The 22,691-nt window shown below is 37.0% G+C and overlaps 2 protein-coding genes across 2 annotated transcripts in view; one reads left to right on the forward strand and one right to left on the reverse strand.

Moving 5' to 3' along the window:
* Positions 1-2,304: 2,304 nt before the first annotated feature.
* THAP2 (THAP domain containing 2) lies at positions 2,305-12,813 on the reverse strand. The gene is made up of 3 exons (XM_032347027.1): positions 12,189-12,813; positions 4,941-5,136; positions 2,305-3,123 (listed from the first exon to the last, which is right to left on the reverse strand). Exons 1-3 carry the CDS (start codon positions 12,257-12,259, stop codon positions 2,734-2,736), a joined length of 657 nt encoding a protein of 218 aa, XP_032202918.1. The 5' UTR covers positions 12,260-12,813; the 3' UTR covers positions 2,305-2,733.
* An 83-nt stretch (positions 12,814-12,896) lies between these two features.
* Positions 12,897-22,691, forward strand: part of ZFC3H1 (zinc finger C3H1-type containing) — a 53,640-nt gene continuing 43,845 nt past the window's right edge. The window contains exons 1-2 of the mRNA XM_032347026.1: positions 12,897-13,735; positions 18,764-19,180. Coding sequence (XP_032202917.1) covers positions 13,141-13,735; positions 18,764-19,180 — 1,012 coding nt within the window. The 5' untranslated portion in view covers positions 12,897-13,140. The remainder of the gene's footprint in view (positions 13,736-18,763; positions 19,181-22,691) is intronic.

Here is a 22,691-nt window from a genome sequence, read left to right on the forward strand (position 1 = left end):
TAGAATGAGTAGCACATAAAATGAACAGAGGATATGTGTTGGGTCCAGCAGAAGAAAAAGAGCTGCTTTATTTTTATGGTAGGTGGTCAAACTGATAAGTTTATCAACAACAGAAAACAGGATTTAAAAAGATTTAGGTTTTTCTCTATGAATGAGACTAGTTTGAAGGTAGACAGATGTATGTTTGTTAATGAAATAATTTTATTCAGGGAGAATTTGGAGCATGTTATCAGGACAGTAACGTGAAAATGACAAGGAGAAAACACCAAAAAAATGTACTTTAATATTACTTAGTGGTAGTTTATTCAGTAGTCTCAAATAATAATGAAGTCTAGTTAACTTTGCTAAAAGCTTGTATTTTATCTTATTTTTGTGATTTTTAAAATGTTATATTAAGATATCAAGATACTATTGTAGATGGGAATGAGCCTGCATTAATTAGTATTTTGTTTTATATAGGGTAGGGGTGATGAACCACATGAGAGTTTATACTTGGAAAACACAGTTTAGGTTTAGATGATTATTTGCTCAGCTTATTTTGAGGTATAAAAGCTATGGTCAGTAAGTGAAGAGATATTTGAAACCATATTAGAAAAAAAAGATGGAATGACAATTTCAAGGAGCTATGTCCAATATTTGGGAAAAAATGACTAAGAAGGTTTATAATACTCACAAGAGGATTTTCAAAAATATTTGTTTAAAGTGCCCCAGGATAACCACACAGACTTTTCTTACCTTTGCCTTTGTGAATCTAGTTGCTTGGGAGGCATTTGTTATGAAAAGAAAGGGTGCTGGGGCACCTGGGTGGCTCAGTGGGTTGAGCCTCAGCCTTTGGCTCAGGTCATGAATTCAGGGTCCTGGGATTGAGCCCCACATGGGGCTCTCTGCTCAGCGGGGAGCCTGCTTCCCACCCTCTCTCTGCCTACTTGTGATCTCTCTCTCTCTCTCTGTCAAATAAATAGGTGAAATCTTAAAAAAAGAAAAAGAAAGAAAGGTTGCTAATATTGTAAAAAGACTACCGATAGGATCCAAGCAAATGTCACCAAAAACAAAACAAAACAAAACAAAACAAACACAACCCAATCCTCCCTCCCCAAAATTCTTTATAAAATAAAACAACCATTACCTTAAAGGAAAAATTTCTAACAATTTTGGTTCAGCATATACATGCTGCTTTCATATGGTAGTGTCAGAAGCTTGAACTAAAACTGAGTAACTTGATTATTACGCATTAATAATTTTAATGTGATTTGCCCAAAGCTATTTAAAGGAAAGGATTCTTACTAAAATTAAAAATTTATCTGGTGAAATAAGGTGAACTCTTTAATTAGTTCAAGTGGCAACTATCATAGTTCTCATACTCTTTTTTTTTTTTTTTTTAAGATTTTATTCATTTGACAGAGAGAGAGAAATCACAAGTAGGCAGAGAGGCAGGCAGAGAGAGGGGAGAAAGCAGGTTCCCTGCGGAGCAGAGAGCCCGACGTGGGGCTCGATCCCAGGACCCTGGGATCACGACCTGAGCCGAAGGCAGAGGCTTTAACCCACTGAGCCACCCAGGTGCCCCCATAGTTCTCATATTCTATTTTTTAAAATAATTAGCATTTTCATAGTTTTATCAGACACATGTATTTTTATAGAAAATACATTTCCCTTCCCTTATGAGACACAGTTGTTCTATTTGACTTGTTCAAAAAGGAGATAAAACAAGCTGATAGGTACAATAAATTTGATTCTGTTTTAAGTTATAAGTTGTGAAGATAAAATATGGTAAGTGCTTTTCTGTGATAAAATCCTAATGTGGACTTTTGGGGTTAAAAAAAAGCTTACGAGTTTTGGTATGTATATTGATACATACAATATTAATGGCGGTAGAGGAGGTTATTACTAACATGGAACTTTGCATCACATTGCCTAATTAGTGGACCAACTTTAAAATTGAAAATGTGGAATTTTTATTATGAGAAAAAAGTAATATAAATATATCTATTTGTTTAACTAAGGTAAAAGCTAGATCACAATGTCTACATTATTTCACAACATACAACTGGCTATCAGTTTTTCTAGTCTCAGTTACTTGAGGCCTTACCTTGCTTGGATGACTCAAGAGCATTTCACATTCAAAATATTATATAATCTGTTTTAAAAGCTAATATTTTCACGAAGGAGGCCATGACTTTTATCACTTTTGTTAGTGAGCAGACACAGAAAGTTTAAATAACAGAATTTTCCTTGTACCTCAGACTTTTTCCTTATAAAATTTCCCAATCACAGTGCCAGTAATAGTTCAATTAATACAAAACCCAGCAGTTTTAAAGTCATATTTAATGTTGGCTAATTCTTACTTACCATCCTATTTAGAATGTAATATCCCAACATTGGTACAGGAAAAAAGAATTTCTATTAGAAATTAAACATATTGTCATAGACAGTTCTTTAAAAGTAGTTTTAAAAGACAAAAACACAAAACACCTTGTAAACATACAATTTCCTACAAAATTTTTAAGTACATAATTCTCATGTAAGGCACTTCCATTCTTTTTCAAATATAAGTTTCATAGAAAGTTTCCATTTTTTTAATAATCAAGTCTTCATAAGTTATACAGTAATAATGGTACTTCAAGTAAAACTTTATTAAATACCTAATTTTGGCGTAATTTCCTTAAATATTTTTACCTTTGAATAGAATGAAGGATGGGCATCAAGTTCTTTGTGGGCTACTCTTAAAGGAATGTTTTATAGAATTGGTAATGTTTTATCTTGTTGATCAGGTTCAAGAATCTTGAAATCTTCCAAAGGAAGACTGCTTAAGGCAGTTGGTAAAATGTGTTCTGATGTGCCCTTAGGTAATATGTTATTTGCTTCCAGATTCTTCACCAAGCATGTGGCTTTGATCCATCTTCGTGTTGCTCTGCGTTCTTTTTGTAAGCAAGTTTTCATTTTCTTTCTTAAACTTGCTATTTCTTTTTCCAGTTTAATTATCCTCTTTTTTGCCTCCATAGGATTCCTAAAAGCATAACTGTGTTCAAGTAGTACTTGCTGGCTACTAATGTTTGATTTTAAATTAGATGGTCCTGTTGGGGTACAACTGTTGTTTTTCTTCAAAAGATTCCTTGACTTGAGTTTCTAAGCCAAATAAAATTAGAAAGTCGAACATAAATTATGGAATATCACAAATAAGTAAATTTTGTCCAGTTTTTTATAAAAGTAATTAAACTGCTCTTTTAAAAACCGATTTTAAAAGTTTGATAGGAAACATCAGCTGCCCATCTCATGTAGTCATGGATTCAAGTTCCTCAACTTGTTGCATTAGCTCCTGCCACCTTATTTCATTTTATCATTTCTCTTCAGAGGGATACAAACATTGTTTGTATTTTAGGGAGATTTTAAAAATCTTTTGCAATTTTCTCACTAAGGCCAATGTAATGTATTTAGACATTTGGTTTATCTCTGATACTGATTTACTCTTTTTTAGGTAAACACTATTCTTTCAATTTGATATTTCAAACCTGGGGTTCTATTTAATAAAAAATTATCCCCAAGTTATCAAGCTCCTGAATAGATTTACCTATTAAATGTTCACAATTAAATCTTCCATTCTAAGATTTAAAATCTGGCCAGGAACTTTATACCCAACTCTGAGGACCCTGAGGACTTTCCCCCTTTATCTCTTTTACTCAATTGTCCTCAAGTCCCATTAATTCTACCTCCTAAATATCTCTATTATGAATCCTTTCTTCTCCATCACTCTTTTTTTTTTTTTTTCTTTTTGGTTAAGGTGTGTTTCTTTTTCTTTTTTTTTAAACTAACATATATTATTTGTTTCTGTGATTCATCACTCTTACACAATTCATAGTGCTCACCATCACGTCCATTATGCTTAATGCTACTGCCCACATCAGGCCTGTATCATACCTGGCTTGAATATATTAAAAAATTCTTTAATGATGTCCACCTCATTCTGATCCTAATTCATATTCTGCCACCAAAATAATTTTTCTAACAGATCTGATGTTTCTGTAACTGGCTAACTTTCTCTTTGCTTTATTATCTAAAGACAAAAAAATCTTTACATAGCAAACTTACAATACAGGATCTCACCCCATTCTGCCATTCACCATCTTGATTCATACTCCCATATTAAATCACTTTCTGGTCCCAGATTATGTCTTAACTTCCTAAATGTGCTTCTTTTATTGATTCAACAAATATTATTAAAAACACAGGAATTCATTTTTTGACAAATAAATTTTCCTCTCTGATCAGATTTTTATCTAGATTCCCAACTAGATAAAATATTGTTTTAATACATTCATTATCTACCTTAATTCTCTTCCTTTTACGTATCACTTGCTAACATTTGATTATTTTCCACTTAACCCTCAACCCACTGGCTTCTGTTCTCCTCATGTTGTTGTAATTGTCCTATGCAAGGTTAAGAACCCTCTCCTAGGTTCTAAACTCCAAGCTCAACTCCAGCACAAAATCTAAGCTAAATGCCTTAGCTTGATGAAGTTTTCTGTAATGCTCTCCTCTGAACTTATATTCTTTGTTGTAACTCTGGTATTCTCTGTGTTGTTCTTAAAGCTCATCACACACATTTTGAATATTATCTTAAAATCAAGAACAGAATGATGCTAGAGGTATCATTGCTCATGATTTCTCAGTTTTACCATTGGTTCAGTTACTGATAATAACTGGAAGTAATGTAAAATTCCAATATAGTAAAATCAGTTTGGATTGCGGAAAGAATACCGAAGTCAGGAGACCTGAGCTCTAATTGTAGTATGTACCTTTCCTGCACAAGAGAAGTTTTGTGACTTTCTTGAGGCTCAGTATTATATATGAATTTTGATATATTCTGAATTGTTCTAATTTGTAAACAAAAAAGAATGGGTACCAAAAATGGTAAAAACGGATAAAAGAAAAGTAATGTTACCTACCATAGACTTTAAATGGGTACAAAAATCAAAAATGGTTGGAACAGCATCCATTTTAAGTCGTCGAGTTTGTCCTGTTAAGTCAAAACAGGAGGCTTCAAAGTGCTTTGAACACAGAAAAGTGTGTTTTCCTGGCACAAAATTTTTGCGCCTAAGCAGGCGAATCCATTCTTTTCTTCTTTTAGGATCCAAAGGAAACCTTTAAAAAAAATAAAGAAAAGGCAACTCATATTCCAACAATTACACTCTGGTTGCACCTTAATGATTAAAAGAAATTTTAAAAGATGATGATTTAAAGTGTCTTCCATCTACATAAAAAATTATAATATCCAGACACTGGAACAAAAAGCAATTCATGCTATTTTTTATAAGTTGCAAAAAAATTAATGAAAAACTGACGAGTGTTTTTATTTTTCAGGGTTTTAAAGAGATCTTTCTTCTCAACCTGGTTCTTAACATGGGCAGTAAAAATAAACAAGACTATACTGATCTAGATCAAGGTTACACAGAACCATTACGAGCACAAGTAATTCTGCTCATGTATGTACATGGTCAAGAAAAATCAAATATCTGCAGATTAAATTTTATCAAGGAAAGCCTAGACACAGTCTTGTATTCCTTCCTCTGTGTTCCTTCACTGTGACACTTACCACATTCTTTTATAATTTTTCCATTTTAATAAATTTCCAGTGAAATAAAAAGTACAGTATCAGTTTCTTGACAGGGATCATTGTATCATCTATTTATCTTTAACAGCACAGTGCCTTTCAAACAGTAGGGGCTCAACAAATATTTGCTTAATTGATATAAAAATATATAAATTAACAATTCACTATATTAATTCCATGTAAACTGCATATATTTTTAAAAAATGAACTCAAGGGGCACCTGGGTGGCTCAGTGGATTAAGGCCTCTGCCTTCAGCTCAGGTCATGATCCCAGGGTCCTGGGATCCAGCCCCACATCGGGCTCTCTGCTCAGCGGGGAGCCTGCTTCCTCCTGTCTCTCTGCCTGCCTCTCTGCCTACTGTGATCTCTGTCTGTCAAATAAAAAAATAAAATCTTAAAAAAAAAAAATGAACTCAAGCTACATAGTACACTAGAAAGCATAATTATTTCAAAAAGTAAAATGCTGCTGACAAGGAAAGCAGGAATGTTATTTCTTTCATATTTATTTTAAATACAAAATATACTGGTATGTACAAGTGTATACCTGTTAAGGAAGAGAAAAATATAAGGGAATGCCCCAAAATTCTAGTGGTAAGTATGCTGACTTGAAAACATAAGAAATCAACATTCATAGTTATTAGAGTTGAGCTCTTCTTTAGTTTGATTACTTTATCCTTCACATATTATGAACTAACTCGGATTTAAAAAGAACTATTCAAATCATGTTAAAAGATAATATGATTCTGAAAGCCAACTGAAGCTTTTGCTAGACTACATACAGTAGGTTTGCTCAAATTACCAGTAGTGATGGGCACAAATGAAAAACCAGATTAACTGGTAAGTAACCCCATTTCCTGTCCCTATTACCCTACCTAAACAAACCCTAATCTGAAAATAGTAACATCTGTATGTCACTCTACAGTTCATGTTTTCATATATATAAGTTTTTTGTATTTCACTAGAAACTTCTGATGGAGGATTTATCTACTCTGCCTAGCCCTTACTTGTTAATAATAATGTATTCTCATTTCAAAGATCTCTGTTCCAATATTTAAGGGTTTGGAAATGTTTCCTGTGGCCTCAGCTAAAAGTCAAGCTTTTTACAAGCACATTTCTCTTTTGGGCCTCAATAAAGATGCAGAACAAATAAGTATCATTGTCATAAGAACCTTCAAATATATGACAACTGTCAGATACTGTTTTTCAACTTTTTTTTTTAAGATTTTATTTATTTATTTATTTGACAGAGATCACAAGTAGGCAGAGAGGCAGGCAGAGAGACAGGAGGAAGCAGGCTCCCCGCTGAGCAGAGTAGAGGAGAGAGCCCCATGGGGGGCTCAATCCCAGGACCCTGAGATCATGACCTGAGATGAAGGCAGAGGCTTTCACCCACTGAGCCACCCAGGCGCCCGTTTTTCAACTTTTTAATTTTTTTAGCTCTTTGTAGAAAACTTGTTTTCTTCCTTTGCAGAAACTTTTTTATTTTTTGGATTTATTATTAATTTTTTATTTAATTAACAAAAATGTACTATTTGTTTCAGGGGTATACGCCTCTGATTCTTCAGTCTTACACAGAATACCCAGCACTCACCACAACACATACCCTCCCCAATGTCAATTAAAAAAAATTTTTTTTTAAAGTAGGTTCCACGCCCAGTATGGGGCTTGAGCTCGACCCCAAAATCAAGAGTGGCATCTTCTTCCAATTGAGCCGGCTAGATATCCCTAGCTCTTTTTTTTTTTTTAATTTAATTTATTTATATGACAGAGATCTTAAGTAGGCAGAAAGGCAGGCAGAGAGAGGGAAGCAGGCTTCCTGCTGAGCAGAGAGCCTGATGCGGGGCCCGATCCCAGCACCCTGGGATCACGACGTGAGCTGAAGGCAGAGGCTTAACCCACTGAGCCACCCAGGCGCACCCCTAGCTCTTTTTAAAACTAATTATGAAACCATTGCCTAATTGAACCTTAACTTGAGCCAATTTTCCTTGCTTATTTTAAGATTCAATTTAGGAATCCCATATTCCTAAGGAAATTCCATGGATTAGACTAGATGTTCCTATATCATATAGAATACCATTGTATTCTAATTGTTTACTTTTCTATTTCCACCCCTAGATCATAAGTTTCTCCTGTGTAGGAGCTATGGTTTTCACTACTTTATCCTGTGAAGTAAGCACTCAATGAACTTTCTCAGTGAATCAACGAATGAACAAACTAATGAGATTAGTTTGGCATTACTAATGTTTACCTGTGTTGAAATAGAATAAAAATAATCATTTCAATTTGAAGCAATGCTTTTATACAGCCTTTACCTTAATTTTGTTTTTCATGAGTTTGGATTTTTCTCAGCATATTCAACAGGTGAGAGATGTAGCCCATAAGCTGAATTTAAGTAATAATAAATCCTCCTATAAATATTAAAAAATTAACATGGTTGTTAACTGATGGATTTGTCTACCAATAATAGAACCAAGCTTTCAGAAACATTAGATGTTTTGGAAAATAATGCCACTTTGCTTGAGTCTTTATTAATAGCTGAATGCCTTTTCTATTCCAAGACTGTCCTAGGTGCAGAAGACATAGTGGTGAACAAAACTGACCTATCTTTATGCTTTAGGGTATCTACTTTTTACATGAGGATATATTGTAATGGGAAGGACAGAGAATCAAATGGCTTGATGCAGTTAGAAAGGATGGCTGAGAACATTGTCTTTGGAGTCAAACCAAGGTGCCAGTTCTGGTTCCCTCAGTGTAATACCTGAGTGACATTAGGCAAACTGTTTAGCTTTCTTAGGGTTCAGTTTTATCAGTTGTACAGTGGAGTAATAATTGTACCTAGTATGATTCCAGGGATTCAATGAGATAATGTAAGTAAATAATTCACCCAGTGCACAGTACACAGTAAATACTAAATAAAGGCTATTTATTAATATAAAAGTAATTACAGATGCCATGAGTGTTATCAAAGGGTTAAGTATAGGGTGGCAGGGAATCATAAAATAGGAAGAGCTAATCTAGTCAGGAGGTTTTAAGAGAGTAGGCATTAGATAGAGAAGGTAGGATGGGGGTGGCAAGAGTGTTAACTATCACGGGGACAGTGAAGAGTGTTATGACATGAAATGATGCTGGAGGGGCTTCTAAGTTAAAGAGTAATTTTGAACTCATCCAAAATGGTATCAGAAGGCCATTAAAAGGCCTAATTTAAAGAGCTGATTAACATAAAAATTTTTAACAAGCTGTTAAGCACAGCCATTATTAAAAATAATGCACATTTGAAATGAAATGAAGACCAAAGATAATAAGTGCTGAAACCCATCATTTCATAATTACTTTACTATTATCTAAGTCTGAAAATTATTTGTCTGTTTTGTGTGTGGTACTGCACATTTCTTCCTGATTTTATGATTAGTGATGTCATACTGATAACTTGAAACTAGCCATGGTAGAGAATTTATATTGTGGAAATTGGGCAATTGCTACAGATCAGTGCTTTCCCCTTTCCCTGGAGATCCTGCTGTTAAACCTTTAAGAACACACCATTGATTATAGAAGAGAGGCTAGGAGTGCATCAATAGAAGCAGTGAATCCGTTCAGAGGCTGTTGTAATAATCCAATTAAGAGGAAATATGGGAGGGGCACCTGGGTGGCTCAGTGGGTTAAGCCTTTGCCTTCTGCTCAGGTCAAGATCTCAGGGTCCTGGTATCCAGCCCACATCTGGGCGTCTGCTCAACGGGGAGCCCACTTTCCCCTCTCCCTCTGCCTGCCTCTCTGCCTACTTGTGATCTCTCTGTCAAATAAATAAATAAAATCTTAAAAAAAAAAAAGAGGAGGGACTGGCGAGTCAAGGGAGGATGATCTCCCACTTTTGGGGTGGATGATGTTTTCATTTACTGAAAAAGGGAATACAGGGGGTGAGGTGGTGGTAAGAGCAAATTCATTACTATAAAATTTTGATACGTTGAGCCTGAGCAACTGAAGAGAGACTAGGGAAATACTGAGACACCAACGAGTTAAACTGAGACCACAGGAACAGTTGAAATCATTTTGGCAAGAATAGTAAGACCTAAGTCAGAGGACTGAGAAGGGAAGAGGCTGGCAGAGAAAACTGAAGACAGGTCAAAGAAGATGAAAATCACAAAATTAGTGTCAAATAATTCAAAAGTAGAGAGTATTTCAAGGAGGAAATGAAGACATGCCATGAAAAGAAATACAAGACTGATAACTCATAGCAACAGCAGTTTTAGAAGATTATTGGGGGATTTAGACTGGAGTGGGCTAAGAGATAAGAAAAATGGATAGTGAGTTTAGAGAACATAAATTGTACACAGGGATAAAGAAGTCTATCAACATCCTAGGAAAGAATTAGTCAAACATTGTCTTTATGAAATAGGAATGTAATTTATTATAATGTTAAGATCTAAGTTTCCATAAAAAGGTTACTTTGAGGGGCGCCTGGGTGGCTCAGTGGGTTAAGCCGCTGCCTTCGGCTCAGGTCATGATCTCGGGGTCCTGGGATCGAGTCCCACATCGGGCTCTCTGCTCAGCAGGGAGCCTGCTTCCTCCTCTCTCTCTCTGCCTGCCTCTCTGCCTACTTGTAATCTCTCTCTGTCAAATAAATAAATAAAATCTTTAAAAAAAAAAAAAGGTTACTTTCATAGGAGGCAAAAGGTCAAGTATGCATGTTACTGTATCACTGTGTATCTCTTAAACATTCAAGATTATTGGTGCCTTCCACTCCTCCCTCTCCCTCATCTTCCATATCAAATGACCATACAGTAGTTTCTACTCAAACATTTCTTAAATCTGTTCAGGTCTTTCTATCTGTCAGTATCACTCTATTCCAGCTTCCTGGTAGCTGCTCCCTTGTTTTACTTTAAGTTCCAGTTTTTTCCCTACTAACTCTCACCTCTTCCAATCTAGTGCTGGTTGTGCCAGCAATGAAGTACATAATTTAGCTTAGTTGACACTGTAGGAGAATTTCTCTGTGAAAGAATTAGTAGATAAATTAATATTGTGTAATAAGCTCATTTTGAACACTTTAAGTAACACCATAATTCTCCACACTGCTGCCAGAGGGCTTCTTAATATGCAAATCTAATCATGCTGTTCTTTTAAAAACTTTTGTGTCTTCTCAAATACTCACTGGATAAAAGATAAAATCAGTAAAGTAGCATACAGGACTAAATCTATGTCATCCTTTAGTATCATCTGAAATTTCACATCCTTCTGAGAAATATTCTTTGACTTTACAAGGCTACAGGCTAGGTATTGAGGTGTCTCTTCTGTGGCACTTAACCATAATTATCCTTCTTTCTCACTACCTACTAAATTCAAGAAGTGTAAGAATTTTCTGGGGTTAGGGGGTGGGAGGGCGCCTGTGTGGCTCAGTTGGTTAGGCCCCCAACTCTTGATTTTGACTCAGGTCATGATCTCAGGGAAGAGAGATCTAACAGCCAGCGGTGCTCCCCACTTGTTGGGATAGGCTCAGTCGTCTTCTCCCTCTGCCCCTGCCCCCGCTCCTGCATGCTCGAGCTCTGGCAAGTAAATCTTAAAAAAAAAAAAAAAAAAAAAGAAAGAAAAGAAAATTTTCTGGATCGCTGGCACAACGTCAGGCAAATAAGAACCCTGTATACATTTGATGGATGAATGAATGAAGCACTACATTTCCATGAAATACCTGAAAAACAAACATCACAAGGATTTTTTTTTAAAGTAGCGGTTTTTAATAAGGGATCATTTAGTCATAATTAGGCAAGGAAATAGTTAAGGATATAATTTTTTTCCCACATTCTAAGATCGTACTAAGTTGCGAGATATAGAAAATCAGAACTATTTGCACATAGCTTTTTTTTTTTTTTCAATGCTTCTTTTCTTCAGGCACAGGGCAGGCACTTGCACAGAAGGTAAACATTTACCGAGTACTTACTATATTTCATGCACTGTTCACAATGTTTTCAAAAGTTCTGATTTGACAGAACTAAAGACTTTTGACTGCTCTTCCAACAAACGGAGGAAAAACGAAACCTAAGTTCTTTTCATTCCTCTATTCTGGGAAGAACAGAAGGCTCATCTTTTGCACTTTCATTACCATCTCTTCATTCCATGGATACCAATGATGACTCAACTCCTCCGCAATAACTGTATGTGACTATTAGAAATCTAAATGCTTCCCATGTCAATTTAGCTAGTGAGAATTTCCTAATATTGATGGGAGCACAGCAGGCTTTTAAGGCGACTGCTGACTTGAACAGGAAGGTTTCGCTTCCTTTTAAGGCATCATTCATGTCAAGACCCAGCCTAACACAAAAGAATAGAAAATTAAGATGTTCTTTTACTTTTTCTCTAAGGCGTAACCACCATACAGAACTTGGATTTCTTTGACAAAGTGAGTTAACTCTCCCCGAAGAAGAAAAAAATTGGACAGATTTGAGAAATACACACAAAGGGCAGAACTGATGCTTCCTTGCTACTACCTAGGTAGTGAAGTCATTAGAATTAATAGGATCCTCTTATTCCTTCCACACAAGCGACACCCAATCTAGGAACTCCCGTTTCCGTCACCCCCACTCCCTGCCCAGGTTACCTGTGGAAGCTGATGTTAATGTGCTTGTTGTAGGTAGTAGCACAGCCCGCTGCGGCGCAATTGGTCGGCATTTCCCCTTCCCCCTCATTCGGCGCTGCCTTAAGCCTGTTCTGAGGCGCTGGCTGCTACGCTTCCTTCGGGCAAACGCTAGGCAAGCGAGGCAGGGGACGGGCCCACCGAGAGGAGTCGTGAAAGCCGAGTGGGAAAAACGGGTTTGTGAATGGGGGGAATGGGGGGTGTCAGTCCTCCCTGTCTCTTTATTAATATGGCGGACTTCAGCCAGCAAAGCAGACAGTCCTGGAACTCCGGTCGTCTACGTTTACCTTCACCAACATGGCGGACACAAGCCGCCCTCTCCCGGCTTCCAAAAAGGGAGTGGGACTACTGCGTCTCTTTGCCAGCGGTCCTCGGAGCAGTGAAAAAAGTGTCTCTCCCCCACCCCTCCGTCACTATGAAACTCTTGCGGCCAAGACTAAAAATGGGACCGCCCACCCCGCCACGCACCCAGATATCCCAATCTGGAGTCGGGGGTGGGTGTGAGATAGAGGTTGGAATGACAAACCCGAAGACAGAAGGGGAAAAAAGACTACAAGTCCCACTAAGCATCGCGTTGTCCTAATTATTATCGCGTGAACTGGACGCTTGTTTCCTGCGTGCCGCAGGAAGTGACGTCACGGGCAGAGCCACTTCCAGAGGCCCTTTCTCGCGAGGCGGAAGAGCCCCGATCGCGGAGGAGCAAGGGGGCGCTAGGGAAGGGAACTGGGTTGCGACGGTCCGGCGAGAAAGAGCTGGGGTGCGGGGAAGTTGGGGAGCAAAGCCCGCTAGGTGTCCGAGTAGGGTAAGGCCGCACCGACCGGGTCCGTTAGAAAAGAAGGGAACCGGGGAGGAGAGCAATTGTCGGGCGGATCCCCGGACGGAGGGCTAAGGTTGTGTGGAAGGCGCTGCTCCCGGGATGGCGACCGCAGATATTTCGGCCCCGGCCTCCAGTGGCCTCTCGCCCAAGGAAGAAGGGGAGCTAGAAGATGGGGAAATCAGCGACGACGATAACAACAGCCAGATACGGAGCCGGAGCAGCAGCAGCAGCAGTGGCGGCGGGCTGTTGCCATATCCGCGGCGAAGGCCTCCTCACCCGGCCCGGGGCGGTGGATCTGGCGGAGGCGGTGGCTCCTCCTCGTCGTCGTCCTCTTCTCAGCAGCAGTTGAGGAATTTCTCACGCTCGCGGCACGCGTCGGAGCGGGGCCACCTCAGGGGACACAGCAGCTACCGACCCAAAGAGCCGTTCCGGTCTCACCCGCCCTCCGTACGGATGCCTTCGAGCTCACTGTCCGAAAGCAGCCCCCGGCCGTCCTTTTGGGAACGGAGCCACATCGCCTTGGACCGTTTCCGCTTTCGAGGCAGGCCTTACCGGGGTGGAAGTCGCTGGAGTCGGGGGCGAGGAGGGGGTGAGCGAGGAGGCAAGCCGGGGGGCAGACCTCCTCTGGGAGGAGCAGGATCCGGATTCAGCAGCAGTCAGAGCTGGCGAGAGCCCTCTCCACCTCGGAAGAGTTGTATCCTTAACGTGGCGGTCCGCCCTGGGTGTGTCACTTACTAAAGTTCCCTTTAGCGTCATTATTAGGTCTATGAGATGAGTAACTTTTCTGAACCATCAGAACCGCTTATTTGTCACTGTGTCAGTATACTTTTAAGTTGTTCTTTGGTAGTCTCCGTGTGTCACACTATATAGACCTGTTTCTTAAGGTGTTTTTGTGTGTGTGTGTATATTGCTTTTTAACATTAAGGTATTACGGATTGGGGACAGGTTAGTGAGATCAGATTTGCAATAGTACATCGGAAAGCCAGGTTTCAATAGTATTTACTTTCACCGGTACAAGAACTTTGTTTTTATGTAAGGTTGACTTAGATTGTTAGAAGGAGAAAAAGAAATCATAAACGATTTGGGGAATACTGTTGCTTATACAGTATTGAACTTTGACATTGAAAATTGTGAAGTTCCATTCTACATAATGCTATAGTTTTTATTCGTGATTCTGCTTTTACCTTTCCTGATTAGTTTTTACACATGCTGCCTTTTAAAGTGGGGGAGGGGAGAAAGATCCGTATCTTTACCAACTCTGTTGAATTCATACAACCTTCTGCAAAACTTTACCTCCTTCTTTATTTCTTATGTTCAGTTTTTGAACATTTTATAACTCAAATGTAGGTTAGAGAAAGATAAACACTATTTTAATTTTAATACATTGAAAGCCATGGAGTGTATGAAAGGGTGAGATTATGGGGAGGTTGAAAGGAAAATAGCAAAAATATCTGATTTTTGTTGTCTCTAATCCCATTATCTGTAATTCTTAAGTTTACTTAAAATTTATACTGGGGAATCAGTCATCTGAAGGTTTGCTAGGTTATGATGGGTTTTGTAGACCTAGGTTTTATTTCATGATAACTGCATAAAAATCATAAGTACAGTTATTATTGGTTGTAATTTCTATGGTATATTGATTTTTTAACATATTATGTATGAAACTTACATGTAATGACATTTGTTTGGGAGACATTCAACATTATTTTTATAGAATACTTAGGATCAGATGGTCTTTTCCAGATGACAGAATAACAAATGGGCAAGAAATGTTAAGTTTAGGTACAAAGTGGCAGTTTCTGGTGCTAGTGCCCCGAAAAAACTTAATTTTGCAACCAAAAGTTGGATTAGGAGCACCTAGTATTGTTTCAAAGAAAATCAAGTAGGGATTTAACTTTTTTAAAAAGATAAATGATGTTCTTTCAAAAAAAGAAGAACTCTGCCCAAGATATTTTTTTAATGAAGGATTTGTTAGTTGTTGATTCTGATTCTAAAAAGAGGCTGCTTCAGCACATATATATTTTTTAAGAATATAAAAGAGGAAGCTTAGAATTTGTGTTGGGGAGACAGATGTGAGTAAATATAGTTTAATAAATATATAGTTAATGTAAAAACTTCAAAATGAGATACGTATAAAGTACTCTGGGAGCAGAGTTTTTTCTTCATTTAATCTGTATTAGAGAAGGTGGTGATGAGGGAATTTGCTTAGCTCCTGCCTTTGCCTTCTTTCTGTCCATTCATTCAACCAGTTCGGTCTTTGTCATATGTATACTTGTTAATTGTTAAGCTTATATGTTTCTTTTAATAAACAGGCGTATGATGTGAAAAAAGTACGGGGATATATCCAGTCCGATTTCTGTAGTAACTTAGCAGAAATGAGCTCTCTTGCTCTTTCTTTTCTATAGATGCTGCACTTGAGAAAAGGATGCTTGTTTTGATCCTCTGCTCATTGTTTTCCTTATGAAGTATCATTAATCCATCCTAGAGGTGGTATTCTTTGTAAGAATTTGTGAAGGAAAACATAGTTTTCAGCTACTCTTATATAATGTGAGCAAACAAAATTTGTAATACAAAATTTTATTAATTTAAATTCCTTAATACCAAGACTGTATTCAGGCTTATTCGTATATCCATTGTGCACTTACAATAATGACAGTTTTATTTTATAAATAATTACTTTAAGAAAGAATAAGAGTTGTGGGGCACCTGGCTAGGCCAGTCAGTAGAGGATGTGACTCTTGATCTTGGGGTTGTGAGTTCAAGCCTCATATTGGGGGTGGAGTTTCCAAAAAAAAAAAAAAAAAAAGAATAAGGGATATACTGTGGCTCATTTCCATAATCTAGAAGTGAAGTAACATGGGTAGTAGTATTTGTTTCTTTGTTTTTTTGTTTTTGACTTATTTTTCTGTAATGATTAAGGTAAGCTAGGTGCAGCTTTAAAGAAATAAAATGAACCACTCAGGACACCTGGGTGGCTCAGTCGGTTAAGCTGCTGCCTTCTGCTCCGGCCATGATCCCAAGATCCTGGGATCGAGGCCCACATGGAGCCTTCTTGCTCAGTGGGGAGCCGGCTTCTCTCTCTGCCTCTGCCTGCCACTCTGCCTGCTTGTGCTCGCTCTCTCTCTGACAAATAAATAAAATCTTTAAAAAAAAAAAAAAAACAGATTCCGATGTGGCACTTATTTCCATTATCATTCATTTAAAATTTTTCTTAGTGATAGACACTTTGTCAACCCCTCTTAGCATATGTTTCCTTTGGTTGATTACTGTTTTAAACTTTCTAATATGAGAGGTAACATAATTAGGCCAGTGTCTCTCATCAGTAGAAAGTCATTTTCACCTGCAGTTGGAAAGCGGTTTTTTTTTTTTTAAAAACCAGATTTCACTTAGAAATTGCATCTTAACTAGTTTAAAATTAAATCTTCTCTAAGTGTTGGTTTCATCCTAGTTGTCCTATATTAGACAGAAGTAGGAGATCTTATTTAGCCTTGACAGAGATTAGTTACAGTTGTAACTCCGTTGCTTTTCCTCATTTATCTGTCTTTTCTGTTAGTGTATTGAATCTTTTTTCTCTACAAATCTTGTCAAAGTCTTCAGTTTTATTTTTTTTAAATCACTGTGGTTCTGCCTTTGGATGGCTCCATTGAAAAGTGATGTGTAGATGAGGATAATTGCAGAATTTATGTACAAAGTATATAATGGTGAGGGGAACAAGTAATGCTCTGGCTTCAGATAGGAGGTTCATTTGAATTTTAGATTGGGGTCAGTTTGAAGAACAGAAAAACCTAAATAAAAAGCTGTGCATAAATTGTGCATAAATTGAACAGGGGAAATGTGAGATTGGAAAGGAAGTACAGGTCAAATGAAGGCATTGTATGCCATTGTAAGTATTTTGGATTCTGTTCTTAATGAGATTTAAACAAGGGGACAGATCTGATCAGATTTGTCTTCTAGATACATTAGTTCAGCAGCAGAGTAGGGGATGGCTTGTGGAAGATAAGACCCAGAATATCTATGATGAGGCCAAACTTCTCCTTGTATTACGTAAAATACAGGAGTACATTAGAATGCTCAAAAGGAAAAGTGAAAGAGGCTAAATAGTGAGAACACCATTATTATAGGAGTTGGAAAGGTGTCATGTCTTAAAGGAAGATAGAATGTAGGGAAAAAAGAGTGGAGTTAGAAAAGCCAAGAGAGAAGTTGTTTGTAGTGTCTAAAGCTGCCGAGAAGTCAGGTAAAATAGTTTGAAAACATGGTGGATAAACAAACTCAGCTAGCAGAAGCCAGATTCTGTTTGGTTGAAGAATTAAGACAGGTTATGAGAGACTGACTAATACTGTTTGAAGAAACTTGCCTCTGAAGAGCTTAGGTCACAGAATCAGAGGTTTACTAAAACAGTTTTGTTGCAGAACTGGTTTTTTTTTTTTTAAAGATTTTTCATTTGTTTATTTGACAGTCAGAGATCACAAGTAGACAGAAAGGCAGGGAGAGAGAGAGAGGGAAGCAGGCTCCCCGCTGAGCAGAGAGCCCGATGCGGGACTCGATCCCAGGACCCTGAGATCATGACCTGAGCCGAAGGCAGCGGCTTAACCCACTGAGCCACCCAGGTGCCCCATTGTTGCAGAACTGTTAAGATTTTCAGTTGTAATGCTAGTTTAGTTTCTGGAGTTAATGGTGGTGAAAAAAAATTTGGTGGTGATTCCCATTCTTTATATTACTCATCAGGGAAATTTTAAAATATCTGAAGGTTGATTGGTACTGTAGGTTGTTAAACAGAGGAACCATCTTTAGGGAACTGTAATGATATCCTAGCCAGTTTCCATAAATGACATATTGTCACATAAAGTACTTGTCTTTAAATCTTGTTAATTTGTAGGCTGGAGAAGTGAGGTGTAACAATTTTTGCCAGTGTGAATTATTTTGAGTAAAAATTATAGTTTGGAATTTTGTAGCCATTTATTTCTAAGGAAAAAGTTATGTTCGATGTATCACTGTGTTAGAGGAGGAAAACATTTTTTGGTAGCATTATTCCCTATCTTCAGAGACAAATTAGTTTATAAGATATACATTTTGAATACTATGGAAGTTACTTTTTTTAAAATAATGTAATTCCCTCGTTTTTTGTTGTGCATATGTTGCATATTAGTATACTTGAGCTTCAAGATTCTTAGGTATTTGGTTTTTAAGAAAATGCTTCCTATTTATAAACTAGTTTTAACTATTAGTTGTCAGTGTTTTTACCTTCTTTTTTTAAATTTGAGACGAGAAGAAATGAATTAAGAGGAAATGTTTCCTCCTCATTATCTGAAATGTAAATTACCCATATCTGACAAACCATTCTATTTCTCCTCTCTTCCTTTAGAAAGGAATCTTTAAGATACAGCTTATATAGGCTTTTCTGATAACAATGGAAGGAATGCTGCCCTAACCTAATTAGGTGGAATACCTGTAGGTACTGCCGATAATAACTGATACCAGTGATTTTCTAAGTGGATTGTTCTGTATGGTTACTTGTTAAATTTGAAATACAGGCACATGTTACTTGTTAAATTTGAAATACAGGCACATTAAGAAATTGGGCATACAGTAAATGTAATTTAGTAATTAAAAATACTAACTTATCTTTTTTGAAATACATGCTAAAAGGGAGATAAGTCATCTATAACCTAATGAGTTTTTCTGGAAAATCTGCAGAAGCTGGTTTCCTTAATATGCTTTTCAGCCAAAAGTTTTGGAAGATCTCCATCAAGAAAACAAAATTATTCATCAAAAAGTGAAAACTGTGGAGAAGAAACTTTTGAAGACTTACTTTTGAAGTATAAGCAAATACAGTTGGAACTAGAATGCATCAATAAAGATGAAAAACTAGCTTTGAGTAGCAAAGAAGAGAACTTGCAGGAAGATGCTAAAACATTGAACTTTGAGGACCAAACAAGCACTGATAATGTCAGTATTACAAAAGACCCAAGTAAAGAAGTAGCTCCTGAGGAGAAAACACAGGTCAAAACTTTTCAGGCATTTGAATTAAAACCACTCAGGCAAAAATTGACTTTACCAGGGGATAAGAACCGGTTGAAAAAAGTTAAAGATGGAACAAAACAGCTTTCCCTGAAATCTGACACTACTGAACCTAGTCAAGGTAATGGAATTAAAATTTTCAGTTAGTACTAAGATTCTTCTTTCTCGATGGGGTAACTAGTTATTTTGGTAGTGTGCTTCATTGAAATGATTTTAATACTTTATCTGTGAATTCTTTTTGCACTTTCTACATTGACATTTTATTCAGTAATGATAGATTTAATTTCAATCTGATCTTTCTTTTTGTCCTTCTAATACAATTTTTAACATAAGTGTATCAGTGGACCTTCATTTCTTAACTTACAAAATGCTTTGGATATTTGCATTTAACATGATGTTAGATTTTTTGGAGGTATCCTTTGTTGGGTAGAAAGTTTTTATCCCCCCTTTTCCTTGTTTGAGATCTTCAGGATGAATGGATGTTGAAGTTTATCACATCTTTTTTCTTCATTGAGAAAAACATCTTATTTTTCCTCTTTAAATGTATTAGTGTAATAGATTGTGTTAGTTAATTTTGTAGTGTTAAGCTACTCTTGTGTATTTAGGATAAATCCAGGTAGTTATTATGTCATTTTTGTACATCATGGATTTGATTTGTTAAATTTTTTCCTTTTTTTATGAAGGTATAATTTATATGCAGTAAAATTTACCTTTTTTAGCATGTAGTGCTTTAAGTCTTGATAAATGCAGGCAGTTGGGTAACCATTGCCAGGCACCTCAATTAAGATCTAGAACAGTTTTGTTAACTCTCACAGATTGTCCATGCCCCTTTGTAATCAGTCCCTTCCTCCCTCACCCCACCATATAATTACTGATTGTTTTCATTCTCTATAGTTTTGCCTTTTCCAAAATGTCGTATAAATGGAATCATGCAGTGTTACTGCCTTTTGATTCTAGCTTCCTTCATTTAGTTAGCATAATGTATTTGAGATTCATCATGTAGTTGTATATATCACTAGTTCATTATTGCTGAATGTGCCATTGTATAGTTATGGTACAATTTGTTTACCCATTTCCATTTGAGGATATTTGAGTTCTTCCAGTTTGGGGCAATAAAAAGTCTTCACAAATAAAGATTTGCTAATGTTTTATTTAGAATTTTTTTATCTGGGTTAAGAGCCTATAATTTTTATTCCTTTTTCCTTGCCAAGTTCTAGTATAAGGTTATGATGATGGTCAAAATGAGTTGGGGAGTGGTTTCTTCTTTATTCTCAAGAATAAAGTTAAGAATTGGTCCTGGATTATTTGGTAGATATTATTGGTAGAAGTGTCTGGGTCTGGATGGAATTTTTTTCTGAGGAGGTTTATACTATTAACTGTTCATGCTTTTTATTTTTGGTTAATACAGTTTAGATAAATGTATTTTTCTAGTAATGTGTCTGATTCCTATAAGTTGTGAAATTTATTTAAAAAAATTGTTATTATTATTATTTTTTTAAGATTTTGTTTGTTTATTTGACAGACCGAGATCACAAGTAGGCAGAGAGGCAGGCAGAGAGAGAGGAGGAAGCAGGCTCCTTGAGGAGCAGAGACCCAATGCCGGCCTTGATCCCAGGACTCTGGGATCATGACCTGAGCCGAAGGCAGAGATTTTAACCCACTGAACCACCCAGGTGCCCCTATAAAAAAAATTCTTAAGAATCTCACTTTTGGGGGTGCCTGGGTGGCTCAGTTGGTTAAGTGCTTTTGGCTCAGGTCATGATCTCAGGGTCCTGGGTCCCTGCTCAGCAGGGTGTGTTTCTCCCTCTCCCTGTATCCCCGCTTCTCTCTCTCTCAAATAAATAAAATCTTAAAAAAAAAAAAAGTATCTCACTTTTCTATTATTTGCAGCCTTTATAAATTATATCCCCCAGTTTTTAGTTTCCCTAGAAATAAGTACATAGCTTTTAAAACTAGTGGTGTCTGGATGGCTCAGCCCTTAAGCATAAGCCTTTGGCTCAGGTCATGATCCTAGGGTCCTGGGATTGACCCCCCACATTGGGCTGGCTCCCTATTCAGCAGGAGACCTGCTTCTCTATCTCCCCTCCCCCCCCCCCCGCTTGTATTCTCATTCTCTCTCTCTCTCTCAGTTAAATAAATACATAAAACCTTAAAAAAAAACAAAACAAAAAACTTGTTAGTTTTCAGTCTCTCTCCTATTAAGATTGGTTTGGGTTTTGAAGTTTTTACTTTAGCTGTTTGTGATATATAATTTTTTCCCACACATTTCTAAATGTTTCCTAATTTTTGTTTTTCTTTGACCTGTAGACTATTTGGAAGTATGTTTCTTAACTTTCAAACATGAAGCTTCTTTATAGTTTTTGTTATTGGTTTCTAAGTCAACCATACTATCAGAGAAGGAGCTATTAGAGAAAGAATGAGAATATAGATATTGTCATATTTATTTGAGACTTGCTTTATTGTATGGTTGATTTTTTTATAAGTGTTCTGTGTGTGTTTGAAAGGAATACATGGATTGTTAGATCAAACTTTTTATGTTCACATCTTTATTCATTTTTTGATCTGATTGATTTATTTCTGAAAGGTTTGTTAACATCAGCCACTATGGTGGTGGATTTATGGTTTTCAGTTTTTGTTTTAAATACTTTCAGGCTGAGGATTGACTCATTATTCTCGTTGTTGTGTGGTGGCCTTCTTCATCTCTAGTTCTGTTTCTGACTGAAAGACTTATCTTATGCCAATAGTTAACACCATCTTTCTTTCAATAAGTATAAATGCCTGGAATATTATTTTCCATTCTTTCAGTCTTTCCATATTCTCAAGTCTCAAATGTCAATTGTATATAGTATAGAACTAGATTTCTTTTGTAACTTAGTCTGACAGTCTTTGTCCTTTGTTAGAATATAGCTCATTTGCATTTATCATTATTACTGATAGTTGGATTTTTGTTGTTTTCTTTTTCTTTCATGCCTCTTTTGTGTTCCCCCCCTCCCCAATTACAATTTTTTTTTCCTTTTACTGGTTTGGAAGTTAGATATTAAGTTTCTTGTCTCATATTGTTTCCTTTCAGAATTGTAACATGAATTTTTCTTATCAGTGCTTAAAATTAATCAAGGCCTTTATCCTCTCCTGTACAAAGGCCAGTAATTTGCCTATCTTTGCTCATAATCTTTTTTTTTTTTTAATTTTTTTTTTTAAAGATTTTATTTATCCATTTGACAGAGATCACAAGCAGACAGAGAGGCAGGCAGAGAGGGAGATAGAGGGAAGCAGGCTCCCTGCTGAGCAGAGAGCCCCATGCGGGACTTGATCCCAGGACCCTGAAATCATGACCTGAGCCGAAGGCAGCGGCTTAACCTACTGAGCCACCCAGGCGCCCTCTTTGCTCATAATTTAACACTTTCTTCGCTCACTTTTCTATGGCTAGAATTTTTATCCTTAAAAGACATCTTTTAGAATTTAGATGTGTCTGCTGGATAGAAAACTTATCTGTTTGCCCTTTCTTTAAAGATAATTTTCTAGGGTTGGAATTCTACACTTGATCTTAGCCAAAAGGCCGAGAGGCGATCTAGGTTTGGAATTCTGGATTGGCTAATTATATTCTCAACATATTAAAGATATTTTCTGGCTTC

The sequence above is a fragment of the Mustela erminea genome, chromosome 6 (assembly GCF_009829155.1).
Source record: "Mustela erminea isolate mMusErm1 chromosome 6, mMusErm1.Pri, whole genome shotgun sequence".
NCBI classification, from domain to species: Eukaryota; Metazoa; Chordata; class Mammalia; order Carnivora; family Mustelidae; genus Mustela; species Mustela erminea.